The sequence below is a fragment of the Panthera uncia genome, assembly GCF_023721935.1.
Source record: "Panthera uncia isolate 11264 chromosome A3 unlocalized genomic scaffold, Puncia_PCG_1.0 HiC_scaffold_11, whole genome shotgun sequence".
Lineage (NCBI taxonomy): Eukaryota > Metazoa > Chordata > Mammalia > Carnivora > Felidae > Panthera > Panthera uncia.
The window spans coordinates 61,901,673-61,917,414 of record NW_026057578.1 but is presented as its reverse complement, the minus strand read 5'-3'; the positions used below and the strand labels follow the sequence as shown (position 1 = coordinate 61,917,414).

General features: G+C 36.9%; 1 protein-coding gene across 1 annotated transcript in view; it reads right to left on the bottom strand.

The window, feature by feature from the left end:
- Window positions 1-15,742, bottom strand: part of PLEKHH2 (pleckstrin homology, MyTH4 and FERM domain containing H2) — a 114,478-nt gene that overhangs the window by 25,434 nt on the left and 73,302 nt on the right. Inside the window, exons 17-23 of the mRNA XM_049650217.1 lie at window positions 15,354-15,533; window positions 11,370-11,478; window positions 10,327-10,439; window positions 5,719-5,898; window positions 3,662-3,759; window positions 1,541-1,718; window positions 255-410 (exon numbers count right to left, since the gene is read on the bottom strand). Coding sequence (XP_049506174.1) covers window positions 255-410; window positions 1,541-1,718; window positions 3,662-3,759; window positions 5,719-5,898; window positions 10,327-10,439; window positions 11,370-11,478; window positions 15,354-15,533 — 1,014 coding nt within the window. The remainder of the gene's footprint in view (window positions 1-254; window positions 411-1,540; window positions 1,719-3,661; window positions 3,760-5,718; window positions 5,899-10,326; window positions 10,440-11,369; window positions 11,479-15,353; window positions 15,534-15,742) is intronic.

The following is a 15,742-nucleotide window of genomic DNA, read 5'->3' as shown; positions in this document are numbered from 1 at the left end:
CTCTTATTACCCTACTAGTTGGGGCAATGTTGCTATCACTAATCCTTCCCCTATCTTAACATGGAATATGTGTGTGTGCAGATTGTGTCAAGAATTCTACGACTTCAACAAAGTCCCGCAACCCTTTTTTATTGGGAAGATTAGATTACTTAGAATTTTTGAAACCTCTTGAACTAATAAGCCTTTTGCAAATAGCAAAAAGTAGCTTCTTTGCTGTTTGTGGGGTCTGCCTTCTTAAAAGGAGTTGGCTTTACCTTAACGTTTCCTTGAAGACAATGCTCTAAATCCCTGCCAGAAGGATCGTCTGTGAATAATGCAAAGCCAGACTGTGTTGGCTTTCTCATGCCTGTATCCTGGTTCAAAGTATTCAAAAACTCTTCCACTGTGGTGGACGCATCAAATCCAACTACCTAAGCAGAAATAACAACACTGTTCTCTTAATAAAAGCAACTATGTACATTTCAAACTTAACTTTCAAAAAGGATTTAAGGGAGAAACAGGCTATATTTGATGCATGATTTATGATAACGTATATTTATCTAGATGCTTAAACTCCCCCCCACACCACAGCTCCGCTGGAGAAAATTAATGTCATCTTAATTGCTAGCTTGCTGTAAGAATTCAGAAATCTTGGCTTCAGCCAACAGACATGAATTCAAAATACAAAGATCATTTGACAGCTATAAACATCTTGCAGAGATATCATGCCTACCCGTTAAAAGGAAACCAAGACTACAGTACAATATGAAATATTTAAGCAAATGAAAAAAATTGCATAAGAAATGCGCTTAAACAGTCACAGGGATGTAAGTAGAGCATAGGGAATATAGTCAATATCCTTGTAATAACTTTGTATGCTGACAGATGGTAACTAGACTTATCTTTGTGATCATTTAGTAATGTATATAAATGTCGAATCACCATATTGTACACCTGAAAGTAATTAACATTGTGTGTAAAGTGCACTTCAATTAAAAATGAATAAATACAGAAAAATAAATAATGTCTGTTCCTTTAATATGCAGTTATTTATCTGAATTCTGTGATAAAAAAAAACTCTGGCTACTAAGACTAATCGCCAGCTTTGGAACATGTTTGCTTCAGGTAATAAGCGAACATCTATATCTGAGAGCTGGAAGGGCTTGGAGGAGTTTTCCCACATAATTCCTGAGATCTGGAGACTTCAAAAAGACTAAACTTGTACACACCCACTGTCAGTAATTATTTTCTTATCTAGCAAGTACACTGGTTGGGAAAGGCATCAACCAAAGTATTTTTGATTTTTTCCATGAGAGTTGTAAGGGCAGTAAAATTCCTCCCTTATTTGGCTCAATGTGGATTGCAGTTTGAATCCTTCTTCACACAATGGTTTCAAAACTCAGCTGTTCTGATAGAAGACGTAACATATTTGCACATTTACGGTCACTGCCAGCTGCTGACAAAGGTAGGTAGGCAGTCTCACTCCTCTGTTCCACAGAGGACACACGCACGATTCAAGGTTAAGCAAGCATGCTTTCATCAGCCAGAAAGTGTAACCCACCTGATAGATCCCATTCATGAAGTGCACGGGGATACTGAAGGGCAAAGAATGATGATAAGGGTTTCGAAGAAGGGTTGAAAGGATTTCCATCCTTGAGGGTCTTGCTTCTCTGTCTCCATTTTGTTGTGTTCTTTCTACGCACCGTTGGCAGTAAATGGCATATTTTCCAAATTCTGTCCTATAATATACAACTTAAGATAAAGCCTAGGAATAAATTTAAGACACCCTAATACATTAGGTACGTGTACATTACAATGTATTATGCTAATTTTGACAATAATTTTTCTTTTTGATAAAAGTTGTTAAAGTTGAGTTGTTGAAGTGTTACAACTTTTCGCAAATTCTAGTTTCTTCACTTTTGCAACGGACTGAATCGAACTTCCCCACAAAGCATTTTCCCTCTTTATTGTATTATTATCATCACAAAATGAATTTAAAGTTACCAGTCATTATACAGTAAAAATACAGTAATTACATTAACAAACACAAAGGAAATAATTGTATAAAAATAGTATAGGATAACTCAGGAAAAACATGATGTAGCAGAGTTCTCCTTTGAGGTTAGTGCTTGACTGCTAAACAAGGTAGGAAAAATATCTCCAAAAAAGCAAATAGATGTATTTTCTTTCTTTACCCTATAAAACATGCACTTTAAACATGCTTAAAAATTTTTAAGCATTAAACAAAACCTCTGGAGTAAATAAATACAAAAGCTGGATAGAGATCTTATTTGCCCTCATTTGTTACATACAATTTTTATGAAAGCAGATTGATAATACCTCCAAATATATTTGTGTTGTGAAATTCCTTCTAGGCAGACTTTAAAATGTCACCCTTTAGGGGCGCTTGGCTGGCTCAGTTGGTAGAGTGTGTGTCTCTCGATCTCAGAGGTGTGACTTTGAGCCCCAGGTTTGGCATAGAGATTACGTAAAAATAAAATCTTTAAAATGTCACCCTTTGTCTAGGGGCTCTTCAGTGACTTCAACTAAAATCACATGATGTTGGGGCGCCTGCCTAGCTCAACTGGGAGAGAATGGGACTCTGCATCTTGGGGTCTTGAGTTCAAGCCCCATGTTGGGTGTAGAGATTACTTAAAAACAAACTCAATAAATGAAAATAAATAAACAAACAAACAAATAAATAAAGTCACACAACTTTGATCACAGTCTCCAAAATATAATCTGAATTGGGGAATACTTTCCCACTATTTCCAAGTTGTTTTGTCTCATTGTGTTCGTCTGTTTTAGATCCAGAGTCTATTTAAGCAACCTAAGGTGAACTTGTTGCACAAAATGATCCTGATAAGCCTTGGCTGGGTGCCCTGGGTCTCACTGTAAGAAAGCTATTCTGACAGTTGGATTTTAGATGTCTTTTCTAAGGGAGTAAAAATTCTGAAGTAATTCAAATACACACAAGCATAAGAGGAGGGAAAACTATCAGGGAAGTTTTCCTACATAAAAGAATTCAAGTAGAGATGGGGTGCCTGGGTGGCTCAGTGGCTTCAGTGTCCGATTTCAGCTCAGGTCATGATCTCACAGTTCATGAGTTTGAGCCCCACATCAGGCTCTGTGCTGACAGTTAAGAGCCTAGAGCCTGCTTCAGATTCTGTCTCCCCGGCTCTCTACCCCTCCCCAACTTGCATTCTGTCTCTCTCTCAAAAGTAAATAAGCATTTAAAAAAAAAAAAAATTCAATGTAGAGAAAAGTAGCCACAGGGAAAATGACGGAAACAAAACACTTGCTTTTAATGAGCACCCACGAATGCTAAGTCATTCATCCCTGAAAAGTACATAGACTTTTCACTTAAAAATATTCTTTGTCATACTCCTGAAATCATTTTTGCACTATATGCTGATGTGGATGTAAATTAAAAAAATAAAATTAAAAAAAAAATTCTTTGTCAGTTTTTCAAGCTCTTATTGCAATCTCCTGTAAGAGATTTAACATAACAAAGGAAATATTTTCCAAGCCTCATATAAACGGTAACCAAGGGCTTCCTGTACCCACTTTTGTTTCACACATTTCTTCCACAAATATACCTGACAGGTTACTAAATACTTATGACTTATTGTAGACTTTCAGAGACAACACAAACGGTTCAGCTGGCTAGTTTTCTGCACACCTGGAATCTGCATTCCTCTTTAGGTGGAGCCTGAGGAGCCACAGGAAAGGATGATGGGGAAGGAAGAGCCCAACACAGAGAGCCAAGAGCTGCCAGCCCTGGGCAAAGAGAAGCACCATAGGTTAGACACCATCTGGCAGTCAGAGATCCACGTGAGAATCAGTGTAACCGACAGATTATGAGGAAAGGGATGATGATAGTCTTTCTTGGCCCCCAAATGTTTTTGCTTCTTCCACATCAACATTATCTGCTTAGAGCATTTATAATATATAAAAACATAAAACCTCCTCCACATTCCATAATCCATCTAAGTCGTATATGCTATTGTCCACAACTAAGGTACCAAAGGCCACGTAGATAGGGTAGCCTTTTTTGACATCATACTCAAAGATTAGGGACATCGTTCCTTTTTTGTTCATTTATGTATTTACTCATTCATTGAAATACAGTACTGGCTATGAGGAAAGACAGACTGAAAAACAGTAAAAAATCATATACCCCAAACCACAACCAATCTACTCACACATACATGCATATATATTTATATATATATATATATGTGTGTGTGTGTGTGTGTGTATGTGTGTGTATATATATATGTGTATATATATATATATACACATATTTATATATGCGGCAAGTATAAAATATTAGCAGAGATTATCTTTTTATAATAGGATTGTATTTAGTTTTTTCTTTTGTTCTGTCCTGTACTCTCTTTTCTCCTTTATTATTTTTGATTAAGTATATTTTCAATCATTTTATGAATGTTATATGAAAAAGAAGGGGAAAAAGGTACTGTCCTCTTGAGTTACCTACAGTCTAGGAGAAGAGTTATATATTTTACAATAATTTACAATGTAACATGGTTAATACCATGTCATAATTTTTTAAAGTATAACCAGTGGAGGGAATGACTATCTACTGTGGGAGTCAGGGAAGAATTCACAGAAGAGATGTTGCCTGGGCTGACTGTAAAGTCTACAGGGTGGGAAGAGAGAAGGGGGAAGCAGGTAACAGTAAAAATGGCAGGTTCAAGGTGAAGGATACATAAAGGCACAGTGTGTCTGAAGAATGGGGTGCGTTTATCCTTTCAGTGTATGCTGGTTGCAGGATGACAAAGTGAAGTGGAGAAAGAGGAGCTAGATTATGAAGGGCCCTCAATGCAAATGAAGCTTAAACTTCCAACCTCCCTCGTGCGTGGGCCCTCCAACGCCTGGGAAAGGCCCTATGGAGTGTGTTTACATGATCCTATGTTCTTTTAAAATGTGTGAAAGTAACATTAAAAAAAAAAAACACATTAGTAATAGTATAAGCTTAAACTGGATAAGCTTCAAGTCCCATTAAACCTAGATCCCCTGAGAGTACTATTTGTGAGGGTAAGAAATTTCTGTTTCATCCTGCAGTTAATAGGGGGTTAATGAGCAAAGATTAAAACAGGCATTCATGGGAGAGCAAACTTCAGTGACCAAAAGCCACCTGAAAATATACTCAGCTGCACTAATAGTTAAAGAAACGTATCCTAAATCAATAATGAAATACCACTCTTTACCTGGGAAGAATTTAAAGGAGTATTACACTGAACATTGTTCAAGATATATGGAAATTCTAGAAATGGATTCAAAGAAATTTGGTGGACTTGTACACAGGGTTTAGGTTCAAAGTTGTCTACTGTAGGGGAACTTGTTATAAGAAAAATGACCGGAAAAACGTAGATGTGTAGCAATTGATATCAATACACCATTAATGTTTTTGAAGAATATTGAAGGATATAGGGGAAATGATTACAATCTACAGTTTTACAAAAGTAGTATGCACACTGCAACTTTAGTAATGTGAAAAACTGAGTGTGCATAAATATACTCACATACAGCTTTATTTATATAGGAACATATAAATACATAAGTAACCTGAAAGAATACATATCAAAATATTAATAGCTACTTTTCCTTTTCATACTTTTTGTATTTTTGAAATGTCTATATTGAATATGTATCATTCTTACAGTGAGGAAAACAACATCGTCTTAAATTGCATGTATATGTATCAATATATACCTGCAGCGGTCCTGGTTGATTCTGTGGCTGTCTCCGTCTTGTCTGTTTAATGAGCTGACAGCAAATTTCATTCTGTAGCTCAGGATGTGTCAGACAGATTTGCAAAGCACTCTGGGCTAGAGATATATGGTAATCAATCGCAGGGGAGTCAACTGCTGCATTTATAAAGAGTTGGCATGTCTGAATTAAACAAACAAAAAAAAGACATATTCAAGGTGAGAAATGATTAGATTTATTCTGCATGAATTATATCAATTCTCTTCATAGCAACAGTTTTTCTTTAAAAGAATGGAATAAGATATATTATGATAACACTAACCAAAGAAATCTGGAGTGGCTATATTAATATCAATGTAAAAAAAAAAAAAAGCAAAAAACAAACAAAAAACAAAAACAAATCGGACAAAGTAGAATTCAGAGCAAGGAATTCTGCCAGAGATAAAGAGGGTCATTTTATAATGATAATGGGGTCAGTTCTGCTAGAGGACATAACAGTCCTGAACATTTACATACTTAATAACACAGCTTCCACATTTATGGAGGAAAACCTGATAGGATTGCAAAGGGAAACGGGCGAATCCACAATTAGAGCTGGAGATTTCAATATCCCTTTCTTAATAATAGAGAGAACAAGTGGACAGAAAATCATTAAAGATTTAGAAAACTTGAACAACACTATTAACCAACTTGACCTAATTGACATGTATAGAAAATTCCACCCAAGAGCAGAATATGCATTCATTTAAAAAGTGTACAGAACATGCTGCTGTCCAGTTTTCCCAGCACCACGTGCTGAAGAGACTGTCTTTATTCCATTGGATATTCTTCCTTGCTTTGTCAAAGATTAGTTGGCCATACATTTGTGGGTCCACTTCTGGGTTCTCTGTTCTGTTCCATTAGTCTGAGTGTCTGTTCTTGTGCCAGTAACCATACTGTCTTGATGATTACAGCTTTCTAATACAGCTTGAAGTCCGAGACTGTGATGCTTCCTGCTTTGGTTTTCTTTTTCCAGATTGCTTTGGCTATTTGGGGTCTTTTCTGGTTCCATACACATTTTAGGATTATTTGTTCTAGTTCTGTGAAGCATGTTGGTGTTATTTTGATAGGGATTGCATTGAATATGTAGATTGCTTTAGGTAGTATTGACATTTTAACAATATTTCTTCTTCCTATACAGGAGCATGGAATCTTTTTCCATTTTTTTTGTGCCTTCAATTTCTTTCATAAGCTTTCTATAGTTTTCAGTGTATAGATTTTTCACCTCTTTGGTTAGATTTATTCCTAGGTATTTTATGGTTTTTGGTGCAACTGTAAATGGGATCAATTCCTTGATTTCTCTTTCTGTTGCTTCATTGTTGGTGTATAGGAATGCAACCGATCTGTGCATTAATTTTATATCCTGCAACTTTGCTGAATTCATGAATCAGTTCTAGCAGTTTTTTGGTGGAATCTTTAGGGTTTTCCATATAGAGTATCATGTCATCTGCAAAGAGTGAAAGTTTGACCTCCTCCTGGCTGATTTGGATGCCTTTTATTTCTTTCTGTTGTCTGATTGCAGAGGCGAAGACTTCCAATACTTTGTTGAATAACAGCAACACACAGAAGACTGAACCTGGACCACTTTCTTACACCATACACAAAAATAAACTCAAAATGGATGAAAGACCTAAATGTAAGACAGGAAGCCATCAAAATCCTCGAAGAGAAAGCAGGCAAAAGCCTATTTGATCTTGGCCGCAGACACTTCTTACTCAACACATCTTTACAGGCAAGGGAAACAAAAGCAAAAATGAACTACTAGGACCTCATCAAAATAAAAAGCTTCTGCACAGTGAAGGAAACAATCAGCAAAACTAAAAGGCAACCGACAGAATGGGAGAAGATATTTGCAAACAACATATCAGATAAAGGGTTAGTATCCAAAATCTATAAAGAACTTCTCAAACTCCACACCCAAAAAGCAAATAATCCAGTGAAGAAATGGGCAAAGGACACGAATAGACACTTTTCAAAAGAAGACATCCAGATGGCCAACGACACATGAAAAAATGCTCAACATCACTCATCATCAGGGAGATACAAATCAAAACCACAATGAGATACCACCTCACACCTGTCAGAATGGCTAACATTAACAACTCAGGCAACAACAGATATTGGCAAGGATGCAGAGAAAGAGGATCCCTTTTGCAATGCTGGTGGGAATGCAAACTGGTGCAGCCACTCTGGAAAACAGTATGGAGGTTCCTCATAAAATTAAAAATAGAACTACTGTATGACCCAGCAAGTGCACTACTAGGTATTTATCCAAGAGATACAGATATGCTGTTTCAAAGGGGCACATGCACCCCAATGTTTACAGCAGCATGGGTTTGTGAGTTCAAGCCCCATGTCAGGTTCTGGGCTGGCAGCACAGAGCCTGCTTGAGATTCTCTCTCTCTCAGTCTCTTCTGCCCCTCCCCTGCTCATTCTCTCTCTCTCTCTCTCAAAATAAATAAATAAACTTAAAAAAAAATACTTCAGTATGGATCTCCAGTTGATAAAGGTTTCTTTCCCATAACCACCATATCATATCATACCCCCCAAATTAATATTTTTTTTTGAGATGGGAGGAATGTAGGCAAGAAGAAGCCAAAAAAGAAAGACAAAAATTGAGACCTTAAGAAACTAGGGCAAAATGAAATACCAAGGTCCTGATATGGAATCAAGACCGGAATCCACGAAGGTGCATGCGATTCTAAGATTGGAGGAAAGGAGGAGAAAATAAATTAAAGAATGTTTGTCAGGAGGGCACCTGCATGGCTCAATCAGTTAAGCATCCAACTTTGGCTCAGGTCATGATCTCACGGTCTGGGAATGTGACCCCTGCATCGGGCTCTGTGCTGACAGCTCAGAGCCTGGAGCCTACTTGGGATTCTGTGTTTCCCTGTCTCTCTGTCCCTCTCCTGCTCACGCTCTGTCTCTCTCTCTCCCTAAAAAATAAACATTAATTTTTTTTTAAATGTCTGTCAGGGAGAGAGCTTGGAGGAATAATGTCTGATGCCCTGTAATCTTCTCAATAAAATAGAAGTTTGTTGTGAAGAACATTATTGAGTAGGGCATTGGAGGGTTTGTGTGTGACAAAAGATAAGCAAAAGGAGAGGGAGTCAGCCCTGAGGGTGAAGACCATGGATGTATATTGTCTCTAGCCCACACCTGGTTGCCTGATGTTTTTCTAGCCATGTGCTCATGATCAATGTGGAAGTGGACGGGACACCAGCAATGACCTATGTTGGGGTTTGGCTGAAGAATGCATGGAATTATGGGTCCCAAAGAACTATGAGTATTAATGAAAGTCATCCAGACTGGATAAAGAAAGAAGAAAAGCCAAGTGATGGTTACCATGCTCTCTTTTGATCTCAAAGAAAATAAATGGCTCAAAACAAAGGTCTTAGAAAAAAAATTGAAGAATAAGAAAATAAGAGAGCTCATAGGCTAAGAGATTATGGTTCTAGAAAGAGATGCTAGAATTGAAGCTTTTAGAAGTAGTGTACTTGTAAGGAATGGTGGGGTTGGAGAATGGGAAGATGAAGGTGACTACAGGTGAAGCTTGGCATTAAGAAGGTCAGGAACTTAAGAACATGGCATTGGTGAGTGAAGTGATAACGAAGTCATTCGACATCCTAATGAAATCTGAAGAGTTACCAGAAAGTGAGTGAGAGACGAGGGGATAAAGCGTGATACAGTTGAATGGCAAATTTCAAGTGATCAGGGATTTCTTTTTTTAAAACACTTTATTTATTTGTTTGTTTGCTTGTTTATTTATTTATTTTTTGAGAGAGCGAGTGAGCAAGGAAGAAGGGGAGAGAGAGAGAGAGAGAGAGAAAGAATCTTAAGCAGGCTCCACGTTTAGTGAGGAGCTGGACGTGAGGTTCAATCCCATGACCCTGGGATCATGACCTGAGCCAAAATCAAGAGTCAGATACTCAACCGATTGAGCCACCCAGGCATCCCCTCAAATGATCAGGGATTTCTAAAATAAGTTGAGTAATAAGAATTTGAGAATAGCACTGGAGAAGAAGGATGTTGACTCCTCTGTCCCAACACTGAGGTAGGTGTGATGTGAGAAATATCTCCTTTTGAGATGCTAAAGGGGAAACGATTCTTCTGACATTGTTTCACACTGCCCAAACCATTTACAGTTTATTTCAGTAAGTCTCAAATCCTCGTTCAGAAAGCATGTTCAATTCACCTAATTTTATTTCAGAAGATTTTCTTAATGAGATGATGATGATCACTTTTTGAAATTATTTATTTATTTATTTATTTATTAAGTGTATTTATTTTTGAGACAGAGAGAGACAGAGCATGAATGGGGGAGGGGCAGAGAGAGAGGGAGACACAGAATTGGAAGCAGGCTCCAGGCTCTGAGCCGTCAGCCCAGAGCCCGACGCGTGGCTCAAACTCACGGACCGCGAGATCGTGACCCGAGCTGAAGTCGGACGCCCAACCGACTGAGCCACCCAGGCGCCCCAAATTTTTTAGAGTGAAACCTTACAACCAAAATTATTTATTTTTATTTTTTCCAATTAAAATTTTAGCAACATAGAAGTCCATATAAAGTTTTACCTTAAATAATTTAATAGCTTCTGTCTGTAGAGCTTCAGAGGGTAGTGTTGTCAGTGGGGAAATGATTCCTTCTTTGCTGTGACACAAAGTAGGGTGTCTCCATATCTGAGAGGCTACATACATGATAAAATGTAAACAGAAAACACAAGAATCACTTATTTTGGCCTCCCATTAATTAGCCCTTTAGAAATTAGCTTACTCAGGCCTGGCTCACAGCTTTAAGTCTTACAGTTCGTGAAAAACCTTTGGTAACATTATTTTATTTTAGTTTCCAGGTCATTGGGATTTTCATGTTTCTGTGAATAAAGTAAATCTAGAAGAATTTGGTCTTAACATTCTATGTGAAACAAGTCTACCAGGGCACTATGACATAGCTGAAATTTGCTGAAGATCAGTGACCTAGGTAGGGAAATGATTCTGAGAAGGAGCTGGAGAGAGACAGAGAGGAGAAGCCAGAGTAGAAGGAGACAGAAAGATAAAGAGAAACTTAAAGACATTCCTAAAACCAACATTTATTAAATTCCTATACTAGATACTGCAAGTAAAATATGATCTCTGTATTACATAAAGCACAGCATCGAATCTAGACTCTCAATGAAGACACCTGAGCCATAAAAAATTAATTTCAATGCAAAGCAACAAATGCTATAAAAGAGTTAAATGCAAAGTGCATTGGGACATAATTTTAACATTTATTCAGTACCTTTTATGAGCCAGATGCTGACGTGGAGTGGGCTTGCTGACAAGGGGAATTCCTAAGGTAAGTAGGATTTTATCAGGTTAGTGAGAAATGTGAAGGAAGGGGAGAGTTTCAGGCAGAAGGAATAATGTGAGCAAAGGTAGAAAGGTTATAGGACATGGCATATTGGGAAAGATGGTGTCCCTGGAGCCTAAGAACCACAGTGAGAATCTTGGCCCAGGACAAACAAAGCCAATGAAAAGATGGATAGATTGCAGGGAAACAGGAACTCACAAAGTGAAAACTCCATTAGGCTAAGGAGTCCATTTCATAAATTATAGAGCCTTATATGTTGTGAACTTACAAGGTTCTCCTTCGATATTGAGCAGTTTGCAAACCAGCTGTTCAAATTCAGATCCAACATTTACATTGTTACTTCCTGCTGCAACAGTCAAATGATAAAGCCAAGTGTCCTTAAAATCAAAACACATTAATAGAGATGTTAACTAAGATATAATTTTTGATGACCTAAAGAAAAAAAAACAACTTGCATAAACAGTAGAAAACTTTGACACTGAATAATTTTTTAATTTTTAAATAATAGCCAAAAGCCACTTAGTCGAACAGTTCTGAAGCAGGCTCTCTTGAATTATGTACATAGGACCTATTTCCATTGTTTACAACTTTATTATTTTCTATGGATGTTTCTCACAAAAAGCATGATAAAATTAAGTAAGTTAATATGATGCTAAGAGACTAGAGTAAATACAACCAGTTCATATTCTTTTAAGAAACACAAAAAAGTCTATCAAATTTAAAATCTGACTCTCAATACATATGAATAACACATAAAAAATACTTGGGACATCCAGAAAATTTAAAGAAGAAAACAGTATCCAGAAGGAAATTACCTCAACACAATAAAGGCCACACAAGAAAAACCCACATCTAATATCACACTCAATGGTGAAAAACTGAAAGCTTTTCCTCTAAGATCTGGAACAAAGCAGATCTGCCCACTCTTGCTACTTTTATTCAATATAGCACTGGAAGTCCCAGCCAGAGCAATAGGGCAAGAAAAAGAAATAAAAGGCATCCAAATTGGGAAGGAAGAAGTAAAATTATCTGTTTGTAGATGATAGGATCTGACACATAGAAAACCCTAAAGAGTCCACAAAAACATTGTTAGAACTAATGAATGAATTCAGGAAAGTTGCAGGATACAAAATCAACACACATAAGTCAGTTGCACTTCTATACACTAACAATCACGGAAAAATCTCATTTGCAATGACATCAAAAAGAATAAAATAGTTAGGAATAAACTTAACCAACTAGGTGAAAGACTTGTACACCAAAAACTATAAAACATTGATGAAAGAAATTAAAGCAGACATAAATAAATGGAAAGACATCCAGTATTCATGGACTGGAAGAATTAATATTTTTAACATGTCCATACTACCTAACCTCCAGATTCAGTATAATTCCTATGAAAACCCCAATGGAATTTTTTACAGAAATAGAAAAACCAGTCCTAAGGAGCCACAAAAGACCCTGAATAGCCAAAGTAATTTTGAGTAAGAAGAACAAAGCTGGAGGTATCACACTTCCTGATTCAAAATTTATTACAAAGCTACAGTGATCAAAACAGAATGGAACTGGCATAAAAATACACATATAGGCCAATGGAACAGCACAGAGAGTCTGGAAATAAACCCAAGCATACATGGTCAACTGACCTCGGGCAAGAGTGCCAAGAATACTCAATGGGGGAAAGGACAGTCTCTTCAATAAATGGTGTTGGAAAAACTGGATATCCACCTGCAACAGAGCGAAATTGGTCCCTTATCCTACACGAAACACAAAACTCAACTCAACATGGAATAAAGACTTAAACATAAGACCCAAAACCACAAAAGTCCTAGAAGAAAACATACGGACAAAGTTTCTGGGCACTGGCCTTGGTGATGATTGCTTACATATGGTATCTATGGTACAGGCAACAAAAGCAAAAATAGACAAGTATGATTATACTACACTAAAAAGCTTCTTCACAGTAAAGGACACAATCACCAAAATGAAAAGACAACCTATGAAATGGGAGAAAATTATTTGCAAACCATTTATCTGATAAAAGGTTAATATCTAAAATATATAAGGAAATCCTATAACTCAATAGTAAGAAAAAAACCCAATTAAAAAATGGGCAAAGGAACTGAATAGACATTTCTCCAAAGAAGACCTACAAATGGCCAACAGACAACACGAAAAAATGTTCAACATCACTAATCATTGAGGAAATACAAATCAAATCATAATAAGATATCACCCTGCACTCATCAGAATGGCTTTTATAAAAATAATTTTAAAAAAAGATAACAAATGCTGGTGAGAATATGGAGAAAACATTTATCCACTTCTAGTGGGAATGTAAATTGGTACAGCCACTAGGGAAAATAAAAAATAAAACTGAAAATAGAATTACCATATGATCCAGCATTTCTACTTCTGGGTACATATCCAAACAAATTGAAATCAGGAGCACAAAGAGGTATCTGTACTCACATGTTTTTTTGTGGTATTATTCACAATAGCCAAGACATGGAAGCAACCTAAATGTCCATTAAAAGGGGTGCCTGGATGGCTCAGTCGGTTGGGCGTCCGACTTTGGCTCAGGTCATGATCTTGTGGTTTGTAACTTTGAGCCCCGTGTTGGACTCTGTGCTGACAGCTGGGAGCTTGGAGCCTGCTTCGGATTCTGTGTCTCCTTCTCTCTCTGCCCCTCCCCCACTGTGCTCTGTCTCTCTGTCTCTCAAAAACAAATAAATGTAAAAAAAAAAAATGTAAACAAAAAAAAGGAGTAATTTATAAAAGCTGTTTATATGTTAAAGATATTGTAGCCATCCACGAAAAGTTTTTTTTGTATTACCCTTTTGGTTATGTTTGTAATTTTATTTGATATAGACAAGTATTTCAATTTTTTGTAGTCAAATCTATTGACCATTTCTATTGTGATTTCTTACGTTGTTTTTTTTCAGAAAGTACTTTCTATTCAGATATCAGATAAAGGCCCTTTAAAAAAATAATTTCAGGGGCGCCTGGGTGGCTCAGTCAGTTAAACCTCTGACTTTGGCTCAGGTCATGATCTTGCAGTTTGTGGGTTCGGGCCCCGTGTCGGACTCTGTGCTGACAGCTCAGAGCCTGGAGCCTGCTTCGGATTCTGTGTCTCCTTCTCTCTCTGCCCCTCCGCCTCTCATGCTCTCTCTCTCTCTTACTCAAAAATAAACATTAAAAAAAAATAAAAAAAAATAGTAATAATTTCATTTATCTCTTTAAATTCATTTGGAAACTATCTTGCTATATGTATGAGATGAAAAACTAAACTCACGTTTTTCTAAAGAGCCAATCTCCTCAATATATAATGAGCATACCATATAATGTACTGAATGATCCATTACCTCCCTACTAATCTGTGATGCCTCTTTTATCTTTTAATTTTTATATTTTAATTTTATATTATATTAACTATAATATATTAATATTTTACTATTATATTAACTCTTTTATATATTAATGCTTATATTAACATTAACTATATGAACAGGGGAGGGAGCAGAGGGAGGGAGAGAGAGAGAGAGAGAGAGAGAGAGAGAGAGAGAATCTCAAGCAGGCTGCATGCTTAGCAAAGAGCCAGACACGAGGCTCTATCCCACGACCCTGGGATCATGACCTGAGCCGAAACCAAGAGTCAGACGCTCAACCTATTGAGCCATGGAGGTGTCCCTTGTTTTATGTTACATTAACTTTTATACTGTTTACTTACTACATATACATATAATACATACAATAACTCATTTTTAATTGTATCTAAACCAAAATTTTGTTGAAAACAAGTCAAAAATATAAGGGAGAGGTTTTAGAGTCACCCTGAAGTACCCAGTCTGAGACATCCACATTTTGATCTAACTAAAGCAAACGTACTAATTTCAGCCTTGAGATTACTTTGTTTTTACTTTTTTTTTAATGTTTATTTATTTTTGAGAGAGAGACAGACAGAACATGAGCAGGGGAGGGGCAGATTGAGAGGGAGACACAGAACCTGAAGCAGGCTCCAGGCTCCAAGCTGTCAGCACAGAGACTGATTGAGATTACTTTTAATGAGAGAATAGAGAAATGACACTTTGAACAAGGCTCATTTCCAGGGACATGAAGAAGCTCTGCAAATAGGGCTGAAAGTCTGACAAGGTCTCTTCTTTGTGTCCATAAAACTGATTTGAAAATCATTACCAGATCTTAATGACATCAGTGTACTTCATTCAAATTCAGCCAGTAAGTCCCTAGGTACCTTTTCATGCTTGGATCCAATTAGGAGGTAAGTCGGACCTTGGTCTTTGGGATGGATCACGATGGTGTAATGTGTGGATAATAGACTTCGCCCACTGGCTTCATAATCTTCATCTGAATCACAGGATCTGTCAACCTCTTCAACTTTAGCTTCCCAGAGTTTGATCTGACCTAAAGGAAACTAAAGTAAATGTTAGTAATTTTGAGGAAGGCACTTTCTAGATCTTTTCCTACTAAAATTTTTCATAGTCCTTTTCATTCTTACCTATATAAAGCATACTTTTTTTTTTTCAATGAATGCCCAAAGACAATTGGGTTATCCACACTGTTACAAAAGTAGTGGTCACAAGTAAAATACTCAATTATAATATAAAAGAACAGTTTGAATAG